General features: G+C 36.6%; 1 protein-coding gene across 3 annotated transcripts; it reads right to left on the bottom strand.

The window, feature by feature from the left end:
* Positions 1 to 1,896: 1,896 nt before the first annotated feature.
* pusl1 (pseudouridine synthase like 1) lies at positions 1,897 to 23,768 on the bottom strand. Of its 3 annotated transcripts, none has more exons than XR_014029481.1 (8): positions 23,229 to 23,558; positions 23,079 to 23,136; positions 21,446 to 21,633; positions 13,502 to 13,651; positions 11,497 to 11,667; positions 3,439 to 3,470; positions 3,084 to 3,246; positions 1,897 to 2,062 (listed from the first exon to the last, which is right to left on the bottom strand). XR_014029481.1 is itself a non-coding variant. In XM_081357494.1 (8 exons), the coding sequence occupies exons 1-8, from the start codon at positions 23,285 to 23,287 to the stop codon at positions 2,052 to 2,054; spliced, it is 855 nt and encodes a 284-aa protein (XP_081213620.1). In that variant the 5' UTR covers positions 23,288 to 23,768; the 3' UTR covers positions 1,897 to 2,051. The 3 variants fall into 3 exon arrangements, 2 of the variants coding, with proteins under 2 accessions (XP_081213620.1, XP_081213621.1); XM_081357494.1 differs by having other exon boundaries at positions 3,416 to 3,470; positions 23,229 to 23,768; XM_081357495.1 differs by lacking the exon at positions 3,084 to 3,246 and having other exon boundaries at positions 2,019 to 2,062; positions 3,416 to 3,470.
* Between the last annotated feature and the right edge of the window lie 1,607 nt (positions 23,769 to 25,375).

Below are 25,375 nucleotides of genomic sequence, written 5' to 3'. Positions count from 1 at the left end.
ACTTTCTGTCATGTGTTTTATTTTTTCTAATCTATATATTATCTATATAATTTACTATAGGCTATATATATTTAAATATACATTTAAAATATAATAAAAAATACATGTATTTATAAAATATAGCCATAAAGAGTATTAGTATTTAGTATACAAATACAGAGACATTTCTTAAATTATCTTTTATGTTCCATTGAAGTAAAAATCATACAGGTTTAAAAACATGAGGGAGAATAAATGAAGACAGAGTTATCTTTTTGGGTGAACTATCCCTGTAATTCCCATTTGAAACCCATTAATCTCATTGTATCATTTAATTGTAGTGTAAATGCATTCATGCCTCCTCAGCTGCAATAATAAATATTTAAACATTAATTAAAGGGATAGTTCACCCAAACATTTACTCACCCTCAAGCCATCCTTGGTGTATATGACTTACGTGTACGTTATGACATGACGAATACAATCGGAGGTGTAGTAAAGAAATATCCTGGCTCTTCCTAGCTTTATAATGGTAGTGAATGGGAGCCAAGATTTTGAAGCCCATAAAAGTGCATCCATCCATCATAAAAGTAATCCATACGACTCCGGGGGTTAATAAAGGCCTTCTGAAGGAAAGCAATACATTTGTGTAAAAAAAATATCCATATTTAAAGGGGTGGTATAATGCCCCTTTTTACAATATGTAAAACAAGTCTCTGATGTCCCTTGAGTGTGTATGTGAAGTTTTAGCTCAAAATACCCCAAAGATCATTTTTTACAGCATGTTAAAATTGTCCCTTTTTGAGGGTCAGTAAAAACGCGTCGTTTCGTGTGTCCCTTTAAATGCAAATGAGCTGCTGCTCCCGGCACAGAGGGTGGAGCTTCAAGAGCTTATGTGTGTGTGTGTGTGTGTGTGTGTGTGTGTGTGAAACTCTGCTGATTTTTGTTTAAACTGGAGTCGGACAATGATGGAGACTCAAGAAGAAGTGACAACATGTAGAATGCAACAGGACGTTTCTGAATGGTTATGAATTTATGTTGCTGATGTGGAGTCAACTATCTTCAAGTCTGAATAGCATATTCTGTCATGATAATCTATAAATCTGCTCGTGTGGGAACTGTTGCAAGATGCCTACAGAGTGACATGCTATTGCATTTGTGTTACGTACTGTATCGCATGTAAAAAGACGACGCATGCGACAGCTTGAGCAGACTCCCAAATGTGCTCTCCTACAGCAACTCTTCCTCTTCTCAACATGGACTGCGTGTTCTGGGGGTGGGGTTTATGTAAATTTTAGGGTTGGTGATGTCACTAACCCGGGAGGAATGTGGTGTAGTTCCTACCAGCCGTTTGTTGTAGTCCTTAAAAAACGATTTCTTTAAAAGCAAATATCTCCCTTTGCTTTGAACTTTGAGCGTTGTAACTTTGCAGATGTTGTTTATGATCAAACAGCAACATTACACACTAACTAAAGTTATAAAAGTGGAATCATAATCAAGAACCCCTTTAAAACTTATTTTATTAAAATAAAATAACTAGCTTCTGACAGGTCGAACGCATCTAATTAAGGCAAAAGAGTGACTTATGACCTGAAGCATGACATATTGACGTCAGAGAGAATAGAGCAAAACAAAACACCGCTCATGAATTAAGCCTAAAATGAGAATTTTTAAAGAGAAATGTCGGAGGAGCTTGAGTTTGTCACCCAGCCCTATTTGTTTGTGAGAGTACTTTCTAACCTCTTCGCACAATCTCTCGTCTATGTAGAACTCCATTGTCACTGCATGTTTGCGTTCCGGTCTGTTCTGTTTATGCCGTCTAAAGTATACTTTAGCCATACACTACTCTACTATATATATATATTTGTGTTTCACGTCATTCTATTTAGCTAAAATACTGTATTGAAAAATCAGTATCCAGAAATGTATAAATATTTATGTAGAACTTTAACACAGGTTTTAAACAGGCAAGTGTTGGAGAAAAATAAAAACAATATATATATACATGTTTTTCTTCTTTTTTTTTTTTACTATTTTTTAAAAATCATTTACATAATTATATCAGTGTCCAGTCAGCCAAGATCTGTAAAAAAAAAAGTATACACATATTTAATACTGATGTACTTTGCTGTCCTTAGAAGGCATGTGTACTGCATACTGCACACACTATGCACTGTTTAAATATATATATATATATATATATATATATACATACATACACACACATATACATATATATATATATATATTTAAAAATACTATTTAAATATAGTATAGTATAAAACGGAATGCATTATACAACAGTATATATTTCAAACAGCAGTCTGCTTCACTGATCACATGACCTCATCATGCTGCATGTTTAATTTAGTGAGTGCAGTCCACATATCTTTTCAGAATTGAATAAAAACGTTATATTAAATGTAAACGTTATAAATTTGTAATTTTGTGTGAAAATATCTATATAACAGTTCGATCAAATCATGAGTCATAAAAGATATCAAAAATCAAAAATAAATTTGATTTCAGTGCATTAGTGCCCATCCACCTTTTTAGCAGCACTGGTTTCGGAAACTTTTTTCCATTCATTTTTCCCATAGGGATTTTTAAAAAAAGTCTTTGTTAATAAGCAATGAAACAAGCCAATCAGCAATGAGGTGAACCATTACATTACAAGAACTTAAAAAAATCAGACAAAAAGACAATTTACTTGTCGCGATTCTCTGATAGATGGAATTTTTGTACAGCATCATGGCTAATATAGTTTTTCACCACGAATCCATGTTAAACATGATTTTTTTTTTAAATAAGTTGAAATAATGCGGGCTGATGCCTTCAACAGAAGAGAATATCATTAATTATCAACCTCATAGCTTACAGTAGGTCTGTCTTTAATGGTTTATAAGTTGTCTATACAAATTAATTTCCCTATGGAGAAAATTAATGGAGTTTTCCAGAACCCGACTGTTGCAATCAGGCAAATTCAAGAGCTTTGCTTTGTGGGATATGTTGTTCTGTACAGTGTGTTCAGTTTGAATTGTTCTGGGTAGTCTAAAATTTGCATAAAGAATGAGAACATTCTGACCCAAGCTGCCAGTTCTCACCTGTATCTCTGTACTGTACATTGGTCAGAAACAGGCCGTGGGCTGGGGCGGTCAGGTTATTTGGGAATGCCAATGAATCCCGTGCCTCTAGTAGCTCCTGAATCTGACTAACAGACAGTCTACCCTGACCAACAGCAACCAGCGCCCCAGTCATCCTCCGCACCTGTGAGGGGAGACGTCACACACCAGTGCTGTTATATAACATCACCAGACACGTCCTTCACAACTAGTGAAATAAAACAGTGCAGAGTCACACATCTAACACTAGGAGGCAGACATCCCATAATGCAACATCAACATCATGTTTATAGGGAAACAAAGCCTGTACTTACTTGTCTGTATAAAAAAGACCTACTTTTAAAAGTGAGTTCCCAGAACTGAATATCTCTGAAAGAAAACAGACACAAATACAAAAATTAAAGAGGACCTATTGTGCTTTGCATTTTCAACTTTCTTTAGTGTGCATGAAAAAGCTCTGCAAAGTTAAAGTACTTCATATATATATATCTCAGTAAGCACTGTTTCTGAACTCCCTATAATGACTTGGACGTAGCAAAGTCACTTGAAGCCAAGCCTGCAACCTTAGCCAAAGGAGATATGAGGCCTTTAAAAAAAAAAAAAAAGTTAATTGAGGAGATGCTTCACTAGTACGCTGAATAAACGGTGAGGAAATCGTTTATAATTTAATGAATCGACAGCCCATTGGCTCTTGCCCTTAAACATTTGTTATGGATTTATTGATTTTTAGTTTACACCAAAAAAATTCTATTTTACAAGAGAAGTCACGGACAATTGCGTGTCAGATATGATTAATTTTCCGGCACTTCTCATTCATTTCTATGGTATCCGCAAACAGTGATTGACTGTTGCACAACTCTGAACGAAATTCAATGACGTCAAGGCTGTAATGTTTTTGGTTATCAAGGCACATGTGATCCAAAGCTAGCCGTTACACGTTTTCCAATGGAGCCACAGACCCTCATATCTCCCAATAATAATTCAATTAATTTCAATTCACATTTATTTGTATAGCGCTTTTCACAATACACATCGTTTCAAAGCAGCTTTACAGAAAATGCATGTGTCTACATTACAATTTAGAGTGATCTGTTATCAGAGGTGACATTGTCCATGTTTTGTATTTCAGAAATGTACATACACACGCAGTTAGCTAACAATATATTAATAATAAGGCAGAAACAATGAGCTCATTGAAGAAATTAATACATGTCGTCAACAAAATTACTAGGATATATAGAAAATTAGGCATAATAAGACCATCTCTACTTGAGTTTTCTTACAGGAACGAACTCTTCACAAACAATATTCCTCATTTAAATAATTACCGTCCAAGGCATATGCAAAAAAAGGGGCGGTGCCTGATTGAGTTGCTTAAGTAGTGTGCTGAAACTCAGAAACACGCTAAAAGCTGTTGGCCAATCACAACACACTGATCCAGCTGGCAAATCAGAGCACATCGTGCTTTTCGGAAGGAGGAGCTTCACAGAGACCAGAACTAAACAGGGCTGCGTTTCCCAAAAGCATCGTAAGAGCATTGTAAGTAGATCGTAGAACCGTTACCACCAATGGTCTCTACGATCCACTTGAGCTTACGATGCTTTTTGGAAACAGAAGCATCGTAAGCTCAAGGCAGACTAGGAAGAGAGGTGCTGCAACAATACAAAATGATACAAATGGTAAAAGGGTATATCTTTACGCTTTTGTAAACCACTATACACATTAGCTCCAATGTTGAAGATGCCATCACAACATGAACGCATTTCCATGTGGGCAGTCAATGAACAACAGTTTCATGGGTGACGACTGAGGATGTGACCTCTTTTGTGTCGTCTCACTCAGTGTATTAACTCTGTCTAGTTGGTACAGTATTTCTCCCATCAAAACTAAATGTGACAGCTATTTTGCCAAGTTGCCTGCATCAAATAAACAACTGGAGATGCAGCAGGAGCACTGGAGCGGTCAGGCTAGATAACATCAAGCAGAGCAGACAATATTTACTGCAGGAGAGGTTAAATGCTTTTTTAGCAGGAAGAAAATGATGGCAGAAAATTCATGATGAGATTTCTTTGGAATGTCTTCATAGAAGCGCTGAATGAGATCGTCTGGCTCTCATTTAATCATGGCTTTGAATGAACAAACAGGCAGTGTGCGTTACATGAACAGAGATAAGCATACAACACCAATGCAATGAAAACCTCAAAGGATGCACATGTGTGTCTAATATATAAGCATGCATTTCCAGAACAAGAACTGTGCTCAATAGAATAATAGCTAACTGCTTACTGTACTGAACTAAATTTGAAAAAATATGCATGTGAAACAGTATGCAATGATAAACATTGTTACATTTTTTACGAATTTCCATGGTTCCATATCTAGAAATCACACTTTTTAAATTTGCAGATATTTCCAGAATTTCCGAGCTTCTGCTCGAAGCTGTGTAGGTTTGTAACAAATGTGCATAATGCCAATCTATGCTCTTCAATGGCTGCCGTGAACAACGTCTACTTGACCCTCTAACACTGTAGTTGCAGCTGAGACTAGAAGAGTTTGATTAGAGTTGTTCACGTCGAGAAGACGCTGTTTTCTGTCAAATCCACTTCGCGGCACTTCCAAAGGAATGAGGACTCAGGCTCGAATTGATACAGTAAAACAAGCTCCATCGCAATTAGTATTACTGTGTATTAGAAGTGTAGAGGAAGCTGAAATTCAGATTTGATAATGGCCGTTTGGTTTCCAACATGTGCTGTAAGCAGTCGACCAATCACAACAGACTGGGCCGTCTGACCAATCAGAGCAGAGTAGACCAATCACAACAGACAGGGCCATCTGACCAATCAGAGCAGAGTAGACCAAGCACAACAGACTGGGCCATCTGACCAATCAGAGCAGAGTAGACCAAGCACAACAGACTGGGCCATCTGACCAATCAGAGCAGAGTAGACCAATCACAACAGACTGGGCCATCTGACCAATCAGAGCAGAGTAGACCAAGCACAACAGACTGGGCAATCTAACCAATCAGAGCAGAGTAGACCAATCACAACTGACTGAGCCATCTGACCAATCAGAGCAGAGTAGACCAATCACAAAAGACTGGGCCATCTGACCAATCAGAGCAGAGTAGACCAATCACAAAAGACTGAGCCATCTGACCAATCAGAGAAGAGTAGGCTCTTGGAAAGGAGGGGTTTAGAGAAACCGAATTCTTTATCGTAAAAAACTGTAAAAAAGAGCTGATGCTGCAATGGATTATATGAGAAAATTAAAAAAAAAAATTACGTTGGATAAACGTAAACCTATTGTAGGAGACTCAAAATAATGAACTTTTAAAATAGTATAATAGGGGCACTTTAATGTCAGTTAAGCTAACTGGCCCATGTGAACTAGCCATACCGTGACCCCTTGATTTTAATTGAACATTTAAACATCTTGTTTCACAAACAATAAACATTTAGGTTACCTAATTAGCTTATGGTCTTTGCCTCATAATCAATCTGCACAAAGAATCTACTTTTAATGGCTATGAGATTCTTTTAATGCCACTGTATGAATATGGTCCTATTGTAGAAATAACTTCTGATTTCATTAACTTAGTGATTGTACAAACATTTCATAACCAACTCAGTGTTATTTTCAATTAAAAACCTGGACATCTAAGCTTATTTGCTATCCATTTAATAATTTATCAATCTTTGTATGACATAACAGATGTCTCTGACGACCACATGGGGTAATATTCATGATGTTTCTATATTCATGATGCTCCTCCTGGGTGAAGTCCTCAATCTCAATTAATTATGATACAGATGGATTTGGCATTAAATTAACTACTTAACTTCTGTAGTATAAAACCTTGTTTGGATATTGGATTTCTTGTTTGAATCCAAGTCAATAATAAATGTATAGCTTAACTGCATCACTTTAAAGTTACTGTGTCTTCATTTAAAACACACACGGTTTAATTTAGGCTCTAGTTGTCAGGAGAATGACCTGGTTTCTTGAGTTGTGATCAAACTGAAATATTAATTGACATTATCTCTCTCTCTTTCACTCTCTCTCACACACACAAACACACACACACACACACACACACACACACACACACACACACACACACACACACACACACACACACTTTCATAAGTGCTTAATAAAACTTTTAAAGGGGAAGTTCATTGAAAAGTCAAACATCTGTCATCATTAACATAATTTATTCTGTCTTAGCAAACTCATTTTACTTAGGACCAAAAAGGAGATATTTTAAAGAGGCCAGAACATGTTAACATAACTTCATGTTCAAAACAACACATTTTTTTCCACATAATGTACATTATTGCAGTACCTCTATTCCTAGGCTGTCTGAAACGCTCTGTTTAGGTTTTAGTTTCTACAAATCCCCTCCTTTCGAAAAGCCCAGTGCGCTCTGATTGGCCAAACACCTCAAGAGTGTGTCAGAAATGTAACAGCCCTTTCCATAAAGGTGAGCTTCAGCTTCACATTGTGACAGACGTTTGTGGAAGAAATATATAGACTTTGATCAAAGCATTTTAGGCAGGTCTGGATCAGTGTTCTCTGTTAGATAGAATAAATCACTTTTGGGGGAGACTTCGTAACTTTACAGATCTTATACATGCACAAACAGATCCATTCCACTAAAGGAAAAGGAAAAGGTTCAACGTTCACACTGCTGTTAATGACAGATGGCATACGAAGACAAAATATTCTGACCTATTTTGATGAACTGGCTAAGTCCACCTTTCAAGAGAAAAAAAAAACTTCTCACTGTGTGAATTTCTTGGGGTTGTGAAGCAAAATACCTAGATGTGGTTTGATGCAGACATTCAGTTACATACTATGAGTGAGTGTGTGTAGATGATAAAAGCGGCTGATCCCCTGCAGATCTTGACATTAGTGTGAAACAGAGCAGATGGTGTGTGTCCAGACTGCTCTCTCCCAGCTGAGAGCTGCATGTGAGAAACCCAAAATGACCCGATGAAGGGATCCCAGTGTGAGCTTTTAAACATATTCCCCTCAATGCCAGTTGACAAAAAGGTTGAATCCAATATTTGGTGATAAATAGCGTAACAGATTTATAAGCAATTTTCTTGTAGGTCGGTCATTTTTGAACGGGAACACCACAAATGTGACTTTGTGCCATTTTGTACAAAAAACAATTTCACAGTAAATTTCCTGGTTAAACATTAAAGCACACTAGTGTGATAAACAGTGCACATTTTTTTCATATGTTATGTAAAATTTACAAATTTGTCCACAAATAATGCTTTCATTTTTGACCGGGAACACTGCAAGTGTTATAGGGTTTTCAACGCACCACAAGGGATATATATGTATATAAAAATAAGAGCGGGTAGTTGTGGCTTAATGGTTAGAGTCGGACTAGTAGGAAATGTAGGTGGGGGAGTGAGTGAACAGCACTCTCTTTCACTCTCATTAGCCACAAGTGAGGTGCCCTTGCGCAAGGCACTAAACCCCCAGTCCCTTCCCGGGCGCCACAGCAAAAATGGCTGCCGACTGCACCGGGTGTGTGTTTATGGTGTGTGTGTGTGAAATCAATACTCAATGCTGTGTGTGTGCACTTGGATGGGTGAAATGAGCACAAATACCAGGTATTGGACACCATGCTTGGCTACACGTCACTTCACTTCATATAATGCAGTCGATTGACCCTTCGCAGGGAGTTTGATTGACAGGCGATCTGACCTATCATAATCCATCATCTGCCGAATCCACCATTTTTGTCCCACAAAGCAGTCAGGAGAGTTAGTAGATTAAAGTTGGAAGATTTGATCTTGAAAAACGGAGTATACTGATGTCTTATGTTCTTTCATGTTTATTTGATGCTATAAATTAGCTAGAAGGAAGAGATGATCGGTTCACGAGCAGATTTAAGAGGCTCTACAGCGATCTGTCAGACACATTAAAGAGCCACAAAACAGTATTTATTGTTTAAATTTGGACCAAATTTGAAAGTTGAGACTTTGTTACATATCAAAAGTAACCTGGTCTGTCCTGTCTGTTAGTGTGTTGTCAGTGTCCTCTCTGCTCCGCGATGTATGTTTCACTGTGTGAGAACATGATGTGTGGTGTGAGAGCGGCGTGGCTTGTCGGACATAGCAACAGTCACTAAAGGGGGCGAGTCTTTGCGAACGGTCAACTATCCCAAATAATCAAATACTGAATGCCTCTTTTGGTATTTGCCCAAAATAGTTTTGCTACTAAAATGTTTTCTTCAGTACAATGAACTGAGCTGAAGGAGTATGGAAAGGATAGTATAAAAATGGCCATTCTTCACTGTATCTGACAGGCTATAGTCAGTGTCTGTCCCTCAGCTCATTACAGCAAGAGTGAGCAGCCAACCCGCTTTTGTCAGCATTGTGCTTTAGTCCAACATCTGTTGCCTAGCAACAGTCTGATCGCACATGCCTAACTCAAGAGCCGACTGATGAAAGACCAGCTTCAAAGACTGGCCATCCTCTGTTGTATAAAGCAGTTTTGCCTTTCATACTGTGTGTTAAGCATTTCTGACATTTCTACATGATATTAAACATTGTAAACATTGCGTTAGCTTGGAGCCGATAATGACCAGAGGTTGAAGAACATGTTACTGACTATAAAAAAATCATAATTGGGATTATTGATGCACAAATGTACTAGTTCCAGGAGGGTTTATAGCTGTAGAATGAATTTGCATTAGCGACAATTGACAGCATGTTGTAATTTCAGATCCACTATTCATGGATTAGATGACCTTTGGCCTTGATGTTCAGCCATATTATCTTTCTAGGAAATCAGAAGCTATTTATATGATTCTGTGCCAAATGGCCACATCTGCACAATTAATCCCTCTACACATGCTGTTGAGAAGTGGCTGTTAAAATAAAACACCAAGATTTCAACTGCATTTCCCAAATGACAGAATTAAATCTGGCAAATTGCGAAGAAAGCAGCACTTAAAGGCTTAAAGGCACAGTGTGTAATTTTCACCACTAGAGTGAACATATTCAAAACAATAACAAAAGCGTAGCTTGATGACGCTGTGAAGGAGCGTGGAATGATGGGAGTTATCTTCACCTCCACAGCCAATGGAAATCTATCCCACGGGACTCACAAATCAAGTTCATGAATGAGATAATGAAATAAATTTGTATAAAAGTTACGTTTTGATCACATGATTTTATTTCACATTCACATTCTTATGAATTAGCTGCAAGTAACAATGTTTAATTCTAAATTACTACTCGTACGTCACTTTATTTGTCTAATTAAATGGTGGGGTAACACAGTGCAGTCATACTAAAAGCACATTTGAATGTATCCACAGCATTTGCAAAAAGGCTGACTAACTATTTATGTACAATACATACTGTATTTAATTCCACTGCCATAGACTTGTTAAACAGTGTTAGGAAATTTCACACCGATATTGATCCTTGTTTTATTTCTCTTGACCAAAACTCTTCTTGGGTCATCTGATTCACTCATACGTTTACATTTCTAAGAGTTCTCTTTGGCGACAGAACCTGCTAAAGATAATGAATAATTGTGGTCCATGACGACTGCGAATAAAACAACAAAGTGGCGCGCTAGACGCTACAACTACTACTTCCGCAATTTTTCATGAGACTCACTGTGTTGGCATGGCTTCTACGGCAGTAAAAGTGGAAACCGAGGATAAAGCGGACATGACCTTATTGACAGATGATGCAATGAGGAGGGACATTACACTGGTTAAAACTGTGAATTTCTCTGTATTTAAACATTGTTGGAAACATTTGGGATAATGTAAGTTCACAAGTACACAAAACATATAACACTGTACTAGCGTTTTTTGGATATTTTAATGCAAAAATCTTGCACATTCTTCCCGGTGCAACTCAATTTTGTAAGAGGTCACACTGGTGCCACCATCATGTTGCATAGCAGATAAGAACTGCTATTTCTGTTCCATATGAAAAACATGAAATGGCAAACGAAATAAAAGCCGTTTAATATATATGTTTTGGTAAATATCGAGTAAAATAAATATGGTTTAAAGGCAGCAAGAATGTCAGTGAATAATGACTTAAAATTCAATCTTGTATCATTTGGTTTCAGAAGACTATAAGAAATATTGATATTTGGCCATTTTATTATGGTGCCTTTTTTCAGCAGCATTGCATGGAAAATAGCAGCGTGAACATTCTGCTAAATTTCTCATTTTGTGTTCCATGGAACAAAGTCTTTCAGTTTGGAAAGACTTATTGTTTTATTTATTGTTATTGAAATTCATATCAACCAATACTGTTGGTATCATCACAACACCAACCAAACCAAGCTTCCTCCAATCTTTGGTGCTGTAGCTTTTTACCTGGACAGAAGAGAGTCGTACCTGTGAAAGTGTCTCTGACTGAAGGAGACCCCAGGCTCCAGCCGGGCCGAATCTAGAGTCTTCACTGGGTTCTTAAAGGGCGTCTCGGAGTTCAAGGCCCGGAAGGTGCTGAAGTCATGGGTTCCTATCAGCAGTGCAGAAGCCTCTTGCATTGCACTGATATCTAGCCTCCTGTGGGGAGAATGAAGTAATGGACAGCGTCAAACTCTGTTTTATAACAGACTGTGATCAACAGTATTTTAATACTGCATTTATTTACTTTAGGAGTATAGTAAAACAGTAATATTATTGAAATATTAATGAAAATTTAAATAACTGTTTTCTATTTTGATATATTTTAAAAGTTAATTTATTCCTGTGATCAAAGCTGAAATTTCAGCATCATTACTCCAGTCTTCAGTGTCACATGATCCTTCAGAAATCATTCTAATATGATGATTTGCTGCTCAAGAAACATTTCTTATTATTATCAATGTTGAAAACAGTTGCTACTTCATATTTATCTCGCCGGAAGTAGTAGGTCATCCGGTTTCTTTATGCTTGCTCTTTTATGAAGTACTGTGAATTTGGACATACTTCTTTTGTCACATACTGTTTTTCGCCTTATAAATAGTAGGGAAGTTTGCGATTTCTGATGCAGCCAACCATTTACTTAATTCCTGAATGAATCAGCCATTTGAACGAATCAAATGAATGAATGACTCAATAACTTACTCATTTAGACATTTGCCGCCACCTACAGTGTTAGTATCTTTTTTAGCGTATCATTTCATTAAAAAATATATATATATATATTTTGGTGATAGTTCGCCCCAGAAAATAAATAATTAAATCAAACGATTTATTTACATTTACTCACCTTCATGTAATTTCAAACATGTATGACTTTCTTTGCAGAACATAAAAGAGGATATTAGAATCTAAATACCAATTCAGATGCAGCTTCTGAAAAACAACATGGTCGTTGTAAAAGTTTGTGTGTAATAAATTAAGTTGAATCAAATAAAATATTTTTTTCTAAAAGCAATTTTTTTGTAATGTCTATTTATTGTTTTTGTTTTTTTCATTTAACACAATAATGACTTCAAATTATTTTTGGGGGGTAATTTATCAGCCAAATTTAGCCTCCACGAAGTGCACTAAAATCATTTAATGCACAGCTAGCCGTGGATTATCACACTTATACCATGGTAATTTGCCAGCATTGACAACTTAAAGCTATTATTGATGTTTGCAATGCAATATTTGACCAAAAGGGTCAAACTGATGTTTATTTTCATCAGTTACGGCTTGTAGACAAGTTTATTAAGTTTTTACTATTATTAAGTTTAATTATTTCATAATAGCACTTAACAGCCCTATATATATATATATATATATATTAATAATTTTTCATTGCATGCTTTAAATTATTAAAATGTATTGATTAATTCTAACTTCAGACACATAGGTCAAGGAACACTAAGATGAGCACAACCTCGACAAACATCCATTTTTAAAGGACTTAATCCAGTGTATGTGTGGGGAATAGCAGTTCTTATGAATGAGATGGAAAGCCAGAAGAAGGCATGTGTGTGTTCATGGACCAGACATGAGACGACAGTGGGTGTTGTTCTGCGTCACTACGAGCCTGAAGCTTATCTTGGCCTACTTTCTCACTAAAAATGAAGACAGTGGAAAAAATAGCATTAATGTTCACTCGACACCTTGGAGACGAGCCTCTCGCTCCATCGTGGGCTTCAAAAAGACATCTGAGGCATGCACTGCCGAAACAATGCATGCTTTCCTCATCTGCGTTCTTTAGTTTCAGTGTTGGCCTAGATAATCATTTGCTTGCCCCTGCGATGGGTCTTGTTTGTGAGTGTGTATAATTCATGTGCAGCTTTTTCCAGTGCTTGTTCCTATTCCTCTCTGAGAGGATTTAGCTTCTGTGACACAGGCGTAGTGATGCGGTTTTAGACAGAAGCCCTCTGAGCACGTGCAGAAGAGCGGGGGTGGCACTCACGTGTCTCGTAATGCCCAGCATAGATCCCTCTCCGTTACTGGCATTTCTGTGTGATGTCTGAGACCCAAAGCAAAGCGGTACACATATGTCCGTGACATGGCCTGATAGCGTGCGTGGAAGTCGCTGTGGACACGGTAAGCCCTGGTGATTCTGGGGGGAAAAAAGACAGAAAAGCAGACACTGATTCAAATCTGGTAATGCACACATGCTCATGTGTTTGTTTTGCAAACTCACCCGCCAATTTCCACTGAAAAAGGTTCAAGTTAGTCCAGAATAATCAAGACACTGGAGGAAATATCATAACACTGGTTCTCATGAAAGAAAAACAATAGTCACTCAAAATTCAAATGCATCTTGATGTAATAACAAACAAATCTGGTTTATTTTAACAAAAGAGCAACACGGAAATATGAGTCTCTTTTGCTCACCAAGGCTGCACTTATTTAATCAAATCATATTTTTTTTATCAATGTTGAAAACAGTTTTTGCTGCTTAACATTTTTGGGGAAACAGTGATACCATTCAAAAATTAGTTGGAAGATTAACAAAACAGAAATTCATACTTTTATTTAGCAAGGATGCATTACATTGATCAAAAGTGACAGTGAAGACATTTATATTGATACAAAAGTAAATAAATGTAATAAATGCACATAAATGCTGTTCATTTGAACTTTCTATTCATCAAAGGTATTGAGACTATAATATATATTTATTATTATTAGCATTATTTTTTCTCCATAATAATGTAATTACTTTACTTAATCATTTCCATAACTTTTCCAGGTCTTTAAATTCACTCATACAGTATGGTTGTCCAAGCTCATGCAAACGCTAGTTCTTAAAATGTTAAAAGGACAAATTAATGATATAAGATTTCATCTTACATATTGATTTTTAGCTTTTTTGGTTTATTTAATTTTTATTTATTTATTTATTATTTTCAAAGGACTTTAAGCCATTCTGCGGCCCCCTAATTTGTCCCGGCCCACTTCATTGAGAACCACTGTTGTAGACACACTGAATAAAGAACCAAACCATTTCTAGAAACCTGATTATCAATGCAACCACTTAGCAATGCACTAAAAACCTCTCAGAACACATTCAGAAACCACACAACCTTGGGAACCACGCATAGCAACACCCTAGTAACAGGACAGCGAGTTTTGCACAGGCAAACGCCTCACATTTTACTCAGAACACATACAAATCTAGTCCTTTTTACAATATGAAATACTACATATAAAGTAATTAGTTGAATAACAGTGAAACAACAGTATTTACATCATCTGTAAGGTTTTTTACGACACTAGATGCTGCTCCAAACACTGCTATGATGGCGCTCTTCATCTGACTAAGTGCTCTTATGGATTAAACTGGTGGTCTTGAAACCCCATGAGTTATATGTTGACTCTCAAAAAGCTTCAATTCTTCATTAAACATTCATGCAATACAGTCCCATGAGGCCTTTTGAGAGGACCAGTCTATCACTGTCAGACCTCCCTAAAGCACATGACAGAGGGCTTCATTACTATTCATGAGAAGACAGTATGGATATTCTGTGAATATACTCATGAGTTTAATGGTAACGTGACAAATCGACAAAAAAATCAAGTTCAAAAGTCATGAATGTTGACATTCAACACACTTACTGTGATGAGGTCATACGAGTCAAATGAAGAAGGTTTATGATACGTTATGTTAACAGAAAGGGGACTTCTACAAAGAACCGTCCACAGATGCAGGATAAACTGCTAATGTTCTGCTAACCATGTTACAAATCATACTAAGGACGCCCCGATATAAAACTTTCTGTAAATAAAATTTTTTAAATCTGCATTTATAAACAAAAATTACATCAGTATCAAAAGGTGTGATATTTATTAAGGTGATATTCCATATAACGGAATCGATTTTCAGATGCATAAATATCTTTGTGAGAGCATATTTTTATAAAGAAATAATTTAATTAATTGAAATGATCAATACAGTGTCAAACCCATAATTATGCATAATTGAATTATGGGAGTTTAATACAACATTTTTACATATATTGTAAAACGATAAAAAAATAAAATAATAATATTTACCCCCACATTTTAAATATCTAGGATAATTTTGTCACGTTTTGTGACATTTTTGTGAAATTATGTGCTTTAAATAAAATCAGGCATCAAAACAATTTAAACTAGAGCAAGTATTTTGAAATACATAAAATATATAATAAATTATTAAAATACACTACAGTTCAGAAGTTTCAGTATTTTTTGACAGTAAATACATTTATATTACAAAAGCTTTCTATTTCAAATAAATGCTGTTCTTTTGAACTGTCTATTTATCAAAGAATCATGTGGAGAAAAATCCATCAAGGTTTCCACAAAAATATGAAGCAGCACAACTGTTTTTACCATTGATAATAATCAGAAACATTTCTTGAGCATCAAATCATGAAGACTGGAGTAATGATGCTGGAATTATTATTTTTTTTTTAATATATAGCGCTTTTAACAATGTAGATTGTTTCAAAGCAGCTTTACAGAGATAAACGTATAATTTAAGGTAACAGAGATTGTTTTGGCTTTATAGCGGTTCTTTAATAGTTATTTTCCAGCTAAAGTTAGTTTTGATTGATTCTCTTCCGTCGCAACGATCATTTGTTATTAAATTAGGAGCCGTTAAGACGACACCATTCTCTCGACACAGACTTTAAACGCGAACCTGTGAGAAACGCTGATGGCGTTCACATGCGCATTAAGAATGGGTTCTATAGTTATGTGCGTTTGAATATATGTGCGCAGGTTTGTAATTACCTACAAACTAAGCCTAAACAAAGTACTGGTCTTACCTTATAAATTTTGATACAGAATTTTATTTAGTCAAAATTCAGCTGTGATGATAGGAATAATTTACATTTTAAAATACTGTATATTCAAATAGAAAGCAGTTATTTTAAATTGCAATATTGTTTCAAAATATTACTTTTAAACTGTATTTTGATCAAATAAATGCTGCTGAGCATAAGAGACTTCTTCAAACAACGATCTTTTAAAAAAATCATCTAAGAATCTCCTTCAGGTCTACTATTTTCATGAGTCTGTGTGGATCCAGTCTTCAGTGGCCAGAGAGTTCTAAACATAGCGAAGCAGAGAGAAAAGAGCGCATCTGCCAGCAGCATCTCAGCTAAAAGCACCATTAGACTCTGACAGCGTCTCTTCAGGGTCGCTGGGGCATTTTAAGGGCAATTTCCACCAGTTTGCGCCTCCACTCACAACACCAAATAAAGAAGATGACAAGCTCAGGCTCCCAGAGGAGTCTGTCAGTGGATATTAATGATTCACCAGCAGTCGCTAATCGCTGCTAACAGGAACATGGAATAAAACACAAACAGACCAGACTTGAGCACTGTGTGCCCTCAGTTTTAAAGAGTTTTTGTGACATAAGGCAAATGTATATGAAAATGGCACTGAAACAGTTACTAGCTTAATAAATTCCTGTAGCATTCCAAGAGATTCCCAGGCATCTGTGCATGATGAGCATTAGAGACATTGATTCTTGATGTGAATGGTTAATGGTTCCTGTGACCTCAATCAGACCTGAGGTTCCCCAACCCACAACCACTAAAATATTCATCACTGCTCGTCCCACCGGCCAACTACACAAACTTATACAATGTGGACTGAAATAGCAAAAATTTCCTTATAAGGTCATCCTTCAAATATATTTTTTTACACCAGTAAAAATTATTTAATTATTTTTCTTTCAGCAACAATTAAGGTCCCATAGTTAACATTAGTTAATGAACTAACAATAAGCAATATCTACATTTTTACAGGATTTATTAAAAGGTACACTGTAAGTTTTGATGCAGTTAAAAAATGAAATTTAATTTAAAGGGAAATTAAAATTCTGTCATCATTTCACCCTGATATCTTTCCAAACCTGTAAGACTTTCGTTCATCTTTGAAACACAAATGAAGATCTTTTAAATTAAATCTAAGAGATTTCCGTCCCTACATTGGCAGTCTACGCAACTACCACTTTGACGTTTCATACCACTTTCATATCAGCACAAAATTATTTTCTTTAAAGGATTCACTTGGTCACTAACAGCAAAACACCACACCAGCACACTACAGAAGATGTGTCAAGGTGACTTTGTCAAAGCAGTTTACAGAGCATTTAATACAAGGAAGGTCTGCCTAGAGCAACATGGGATTGAATCTCTTGCACAACAGCGTCTGGGGGTCCTAGTAATTCCCATGAATCTTCCCTTCAGGGGTTCGAATCTCCAGATAAATGGCCCTGATCTTTCACAACTAAGCAACCTCCAAAGACTGCAGATCTGAATTAGCCATGTGTGTGTGTGACATTGACAGTGACAGCAGTGTGTGACATTGTTTGAAAGACTTTTAAAAGAAAAACTTTGAGTTAATGCTTTAACGGATGTGTTAAAGCATTAATGTGTCATGTTTTCAATGTTTAATGGTGTGTTCACACTTCTCAGGATTGGTTTGATTGAAACGAACTGTTGCGATTGCTCTGTTAATGCAGTTAATTTGCCCCAAACAAGCAGACATAGACCCCTGAAAAAGTGCTTCCAAACAAACTCTGGTCCAGTTCGACTGAAAGTGAAATATAAACGCAACCCATACTAAAAACGAACCAAAAACAGGATGTGATGTCACAAGATGCGACCCTAAAAAAGACAGCATACTTGGTTAATCTCATCACGGGAGATACGTTGAAGGCGTCAGAAACGTCTTCTTCTCGATCATTGTTTGTGTGTGTATCGGAGGGATTCCTGGTGCTGTTTTGACTCCTTTACACATTTCATAAGCTCTTCTTGAGTTCTCAGCTGGTAAAAAATACCATCATGTCAACTACGCACATACGACGAGTGTCCAGCACAATGCATTATTTTGGATGTTCGGTAAGTTCTGTCGCAAAATGTGCGTCATGAAATCTGTCTAATCAGGTTTTGACCTTATCCTTATCACTTTTATGTATCTTTAGGTTCAGTGTTAAAAATCATTTTCTTTTCAATGTCATCTCTGAAATCACAAATCAATGTATTGAACCAGATGAGTTTTTAATTGTGTTTGGGGTTTCAAGACATGAGCTCTGTTTGTCCAAGTCTCAACAACAATTTCTTTCCTACGGGCTTTTAACAGCCAAAAAGCTTATTTTAACTTTCTGGAAAAGCAAATTGCCGCCGCCTTTCCAGCTTTGGCTTGACAAACTCACAAATACTCTTCATCTGGAACGTATACGGCTCCATCTAAGGAATAAAAGACAACAGTTTGCTAAAATTTGGGAACCCTTCATAAGGTATTTAGGTGGAGGAGACTTGGAGGAAAGAGATGTTGACTCAATTTGAGTTGGACCTAAGACCACTCCAATGTTGGTAGCTGTTTATCTTTTGTTTGTTAGTTTTTTTAAGTACTCCTTTCCATGCAGTGCCTATCAGGCGGATGGGGAAGAGGGGTGGGTGGGTTGTTCTAGAAGTTTTGTTTAAGAGTTTCTGTATGTTGGAATATATGCATATGTTTGTGTGTAGGTGGCATGTACATGTATAGGCATGTTAGTGAATATATGCGTGTGTGTACAAATGTATAAATATGAATATATATAATTAACAACTGCAGAAGAAAATATAATATCTTGTTAGATTTTGTATGCATAAGGAAAAGACGGAGGATCTTCAGATTAAAATTTTGTTAAGCCTATCTGTACACTATATTTCTCCAATAATAATAAAAAAAATAATAATAATAATAATAATTTTCTTTTTTGGTTTGTTTATTGTTTGCTTGCTTTTTTACACTTTAAACTAGCTCTGCAGCAAAAGGTACCAGACATGCAGACAACACATAATACACATGACACAGTCATAGTTCATATCAAAATCTACCTATGAATAGTTCATTAAACCAACAGCCAAACCTTAAAACGGTTTGTTCTTCCACCCAGCACCCTAAAACGTAGCCCAGAAGGAAACACTTGTAATCCTTTATATAAAGGATGATCTAAATTTCTTACAATCGAATGTGTCTTATTCAAAACCTGTCTGTGATAAATGACAATATGCTGAATTCGACTTTACCCCTATGACCTTTCCTGACACCTTAACATGACTATTCAACCTATTTGTTAATGTAAGATTGCCAAACAAAGCTACAATAAAAACACTGATTCAATAAAAGACTTATAAAAGAATAATGTCAGCATCTTGGAGCATACATTAAAGGGATACTTCAGGATTTAGCATTAAGCTTTGTATTAGTAGAAAACCTGTAGTATTTTCGAATTACAGTGCTTTCCACCCTCATATCCCCCTGAGACGAGAGATTTATGCATTTTTTGTCTGGAAAAAATCCTCCGATGACGTAAAAATCGTCATTTTGCGTCATCGGAGGATTTTCTGGCCAGAGGCTAAAGACTACAGCCAGTAGATGGCGTTGTTCCGCATGTGTTCAGCCCGCCCATAGAGGGATCTCACTCACAGAATGTACACAGTGTCAGCCGTCTTTCTTTGGAAGCTAAGCTAGCAGGCTCTTGTTCTGTGAAGAAAGCTGAGTAAGTAGGGAAAACCATCCTCCTTTTCCCGGACTTGTCCGGCGGGTGAGATCGTTCAAAATGTCCGGGATTCGGCTTTTGCTTTCTGCGGTCGCCATTCATTGTTTACATGCACACCTTTTGTTTCAATCTAACTGAATTCATTCCGATTGGTGAATCTGAATGTAGTGTTTACATGAACGCTAAACAAGTGATCGGTTGATGTGCGTTTTAACATCGCTAAGAAAATTCCCGCTCCTCCGTGAGAGATGCGAGACCGGCGCGTCTCAGTAATGACGCCACCGGCCTCGCGCCGTTCTCCCGCGGCCGTCAGCCTCGTCCTGCTCGCCACAGTAAACATGATGAATGGCGACTGTAGAACGCAAAAGCCGAATCCCGGACATTTTGGGCGATCCCGAAATCCCTGGCAAACTCATCACGGAGACTCACTGGTAGCCTAACCTTGTTGTTTTCAACTGCGCTCTCTAACCGGTAGGCGTGGCCTCCTAGGGCAGCAAAGCAAGTGCATTCTGGGAGTTGTTGTCTTTCATCCACATAAGCCAAAAATACATTTTCTGGCTTTTCTCAGTCTAGAAAGCTCCAAATTAAAAAATTCTTCACATTTCTTCTACATAAATGACCTATTTTAAATACACATTCATCTTTCCAGAGGTGAAGTATCCCTTTAAATGCTTTTCCAATTTAGGAAACCTGTTTAAAACATTCTGTATTTTTGCAAAACAAATTATTTTAATATATGATAATGTGTGTCTCCAGGTCAGAAATCATTCTAATATGATGCTCAAGAAACATTTCTTATTGTTATCAATATTTAAAACAGTTGTGCTGCTTAATATTTGAGTTGAAACTGTGATAACCCCCCCCCCCCCGAGGATTCTTTGATAAACAGAATGTTCAAAAGAACAGCATTTATTTGAAATATAATAGTTTTGTAACAATGTAAAAGATTTTATTGTCACTTTTGATCAATTTAATGAATTCTTGTTTCATAAAAGTAATAGTAATTTCTTTGACCCCAAACTGTTAAACAATAGGCTAGTGTATATAAAAAATGTGGTTCAAAAACAATAGAAGCTTTTTTCCACCACAGAATAAAAAAATAAAAAAGCTACAGTAAATGCGACTTTTTCCGCGCAATTGCGAGTTATAAAGTCAGAATTGTGAGAAAAAAGTCAGAATTGTGAGGTTTTTGTCTCTGACTTTATAATTTGCAATTGCAAGTTTATATCATGCAATTCTGACTTTATAACTTGCAATTGCGAGTTTATATCCTGCAATTCTGAGGAAAAAAAGTTTTTATTCAGTGGTGGAAACAAGCTTCCATAAAACACATACAGCTTTTTAACTCCCTTAAAAGACTCCCACCTTATAGGTTCTGCTTTCAAGTGGAAGTTTAAGGCCTCCACCAGGGTTTGCTCCGGCAGTGGGGGTTTGTCTGCTCTCCGCTGGATATCCACATGTGCAGAGTTACACAAGGCATGCACACCAGTGTCTGTTCTACTGGAGATGGACACCGACACCTCATTGACCGGCTTTAGTCTTCGCACTGCACTCTACACAGAAAGAAACAAACAGCAGCGATGAAATTAATGGTATTCAGACACTTAGGGCCAGATTTACTAAACTAGCGTGAGAGTGTAATTCAAGTGTAAAGTGGAAAATTCGGCCTCTAATCTACTGACGACACACAAATTAACACCAGAACTACCAAGGCAGTCATTTTGACTGTTTTAAAATTTTGCAATGTAATAACTTTGTTGAAATAAAACCAACAATAAATGTTGATAATGTAACTAGAGGACCCTGACTTTTCCTAAATGTGTCTATATTTTATTCTACCATTGTTATTTTATTAAAATTACAAGACACAAAAGAGTTTTGAGTATTTCTACCTTGAATGGCCATAACAGTCACTCTGACCGTACGCATACAATTTTCATTGTAATTTTACAGCATGATATTTTTGCTCACTAAAACAAATATTGGTTACTAAATCAGTTTGTTTTCTCACAGTTTATTATATTTTCATATTCTTTTCCAGTGACGGTCAGAATGACTGTTTTGGCCAGTTTGGGGCATATGCGTTTCATATGTGCCCATAAAGGTTTTACCTATGCATTGAAATGCATATTGGCGATGTTTTCGTAAGGTATTGTATTCTAATATCCAAGGATGAATACATTTCTTTTCATTTTACAAAGAAAATAATAGAAAATTGATCACTTTCAATTTTGTATCTGTAATTACAATAGCTGTTCTGTCATTGTCGATTAACTAATACATTTTCACATACATTAGAATTAAAATGTAGTGTTCTGATGTTTATTATTACCTATCCTAACATTACAGACCCATTTATTCTTAGATTTGATATAGCTTATTGAAATGATATGCAAATAATGTATGAGCGGTCAGAATGAATGCCATTACAGTAGTCTAGTGTTAAAGAACACATTTAAAAAGTATTTTGAATACGGCTAGTTTTAGTATGAAAGTTAAAAGCTGGTTCTTAGGTTGTTTTAGTGATGAATTTGTATTAGTATAAGGTGTGTATGTGTTTAACTGTGATTGTACATTTTGTAAATGTGAAACGTATTGTAATTTTGTATTTATAATACTACACAATACCAATGTACCTGTTGCTAGGAGTGAAGTTTGTGCTTTACGTCAAGGACCGCAATGGAAACAAGTTTTTAACTTTGTGATATCCTTGACAAATTAGTGTTTCGTTTCTTTTTTTGTGCAACAAATCCAATCCAATCCAATCTATGCAAGAGCAGCTAACTGTCTTGCCAACAGAAATACATCACACAGGGATTTCACAGCAAAACTTTTATATTATATTTCCAAAAGAAATGCAGTTTAAGGAACAGACATATTGCTTTGCACCAGAATCAGAGAACAAGTACGTTAGAAAACAAACAAACTGGCATCAGTCATCATGAGGAAAAGCCATTTGAGATAGTCAACTGTATTTGATTGTCAGGCAGAGACTGACCTCTAAATGATTCCCAACCCCTTCTCCAGCTTGATCGGCTGGTGTTCTCATCACGCCACTGAGGACAGAAGGACAAGCAGACATGTGGTGTTATAACTTATGACAGCTCAGTAATGAGGAAGCGTGATTGTGCTTGTCATGGAGACAGACCTGTATTTGGTCCCTGCGTATTGGAAAAAGATTAAATAACGGGCGGTGGAGTGTAGCATGTTTCCCGGTGTGTTCGTTTGAAGTTTGTCAGAACGAGAAGTTAACAGGATTGAAAAAGCAGTATACGGCCCATAAATAAGTAGCCATTAGATGTTGTATACCCCAAATTATGCCGTACACACGACACAAGTCATGTTAAAAATAAGAGGCATGTGTGTATGTGTGTGAACGCCACAAAGGAAAACACAGCTGCTGTCTGACGTTTAGAAGCCGAAGCGATGCCTGTTTTTAAAAAAAAGGCGTTGAACTGCCAAATTACTTAAAACACACATCTTTTCAGCCTTGAGACGTGTTTACCTTACAATGAGTATTTATTTTAATACCATGTATGGCTTTATTTGACAATATGTATTTTCTAAATGTTGGAAATTTAAAGGCGGAATTGGAGGACGACAAAAAAACTTTCAAAAAAATCCGCGGGAGCAGGAGCAAACCTGACGTAGACATTGACGTAATGATGATTGACAGAGCTCTGGCTATGAGCTCTGGTGTACATTGTTAAAACAATTAAAAAACGTGAGTTTTGTGGGATGTAGAAGCAGACTGTTGTTCGTTTATTTTTTCAACTGCATTTGTTGTAGAATATTTTGGAATGAAATGGAAGATTTGATTCATAATTTAATTTATTAACTGCGTCAAAACTTACAGTGTACCTTTAATAAATGCTGTAAAAATTTAGATATTGCTTATTGTTAGTTCATTAACTAATGTTAACTAATGTGACCTTAATTGTAAAGTGTTGCTGAAAGAAAAATAATTCAAATATTTTTACTGGTTTAAAAAAAATATTTGAAGGATGACCTTATAAGGAAAGTTAAAAGGATAGCTCACTCTAAAATGAAAATAATTTACTCACCCTGGTTTTGTTCTAATGCTGGCTGTATGCCCTTCTTTCTTTTATGGGCCACAAAAGGATATTAAATACTTTTTTATATTTTAAAAACACTATGTACCTTCTTCTCTGAGATGAATATATCCATTGTGTTCTTTTTTTAAAAAGCTTAATGCTGGTTCAATGCCAATATAAGGACGAGCTCGAGCGGGACATTTTTATTATTATTTTTCTCCTTATGTGGTCTATAACAGAAAGAAGTGCATGCAGCATTAGAACAATGCTTAATTTTCATTTTTAGGGTGAACAATCCCTTTAAAAACACACAGGCTGTGTTCGAAATTGCCCCCTATACCTTAAATAGGGTATAGGGGGCTAGCCTATAGGGTATGAGGGGACAGCCATTTGTAGTGGTGTCCAAAACCATAGTGAAAGTTATCAAGTGCACTCATTCAATCCCATAATGCACCGCAATAACGACGAATGCTCAACGGCTAGAGAATACCCATAATGCACTGTGAGGGTCGTGCTGAATGAATTCCAGCGTGTGGCTAAATAATTCAGATATAAATTCCTTTTTTAATTTAAAGCAGGGCTGTGCAGTTTCATGAATTTCTTTGCTGTATTCTCGCTTTTTGCTCGCAGGTTTCTCTCTAGAGCTCCCCCTACAGCTTCGGAATAGATATTTGACAACACTGTCGAAAAACTCGTTGGCGACTCTCAGATACCAGAGGCTTGTAGATCAGCGACATCAAAGCAGATGGGACATTCTTTAAAACGTCTTCTTCATTCGGGTTCGAACAGCGTGAGGGAGCGCAAAAATGACAGAATTTTAGCAGATTTTTTTTGCCGTAAAGCAATTCGTTACATCGCGTGATATCCAGGACTTCCTGACGCCGGCTCAAATTTGCAAGGGTGGTTTTTCGGCTCACAGGCGCTTGAGGGGTGCGAGACGACCACCATTCAACCCGAAAAAAGTCATATAACTATGCCAATGACTCCGAAGCTGTTCAGTTAAGGTAAAAAAGTTACTTAGTTCACCTTTAATTAAAGCTCCAATATGTAAAAAAATTTGACCACAAGAGGGCGCAGTTTCCAACAATAACAAAGGCGAAGCTTGATGACGCTATGAAGGAGGTGACGATGGGAGATGTCATTTTTAATGCGTTTTCACCATCTAGCGATGTATCTAAATGGAATTAATGAATCATGATCACGGATGAGGTAATTTATTCGTTTTTGTATTACCTGTATG

This window comes from Scardinius erythrophthalmus (assembly GCF_964197995.2).
Source record: "Scardinius erythrophthalmus genome assembly, chromosome: 25".
In the NCBI taxonomy this organism is placed as follows: Eukaryota; Metazoa; Chordata; class Actinopteri; order Cypriniformes; family Leuciscidae; genus Scardinius; species Scardinius erythrophthalmus.
Note: the sequence above shows the minus strand (reverse complement) of the source record. Positions and strands in the feature narration are given on the sequence as shown.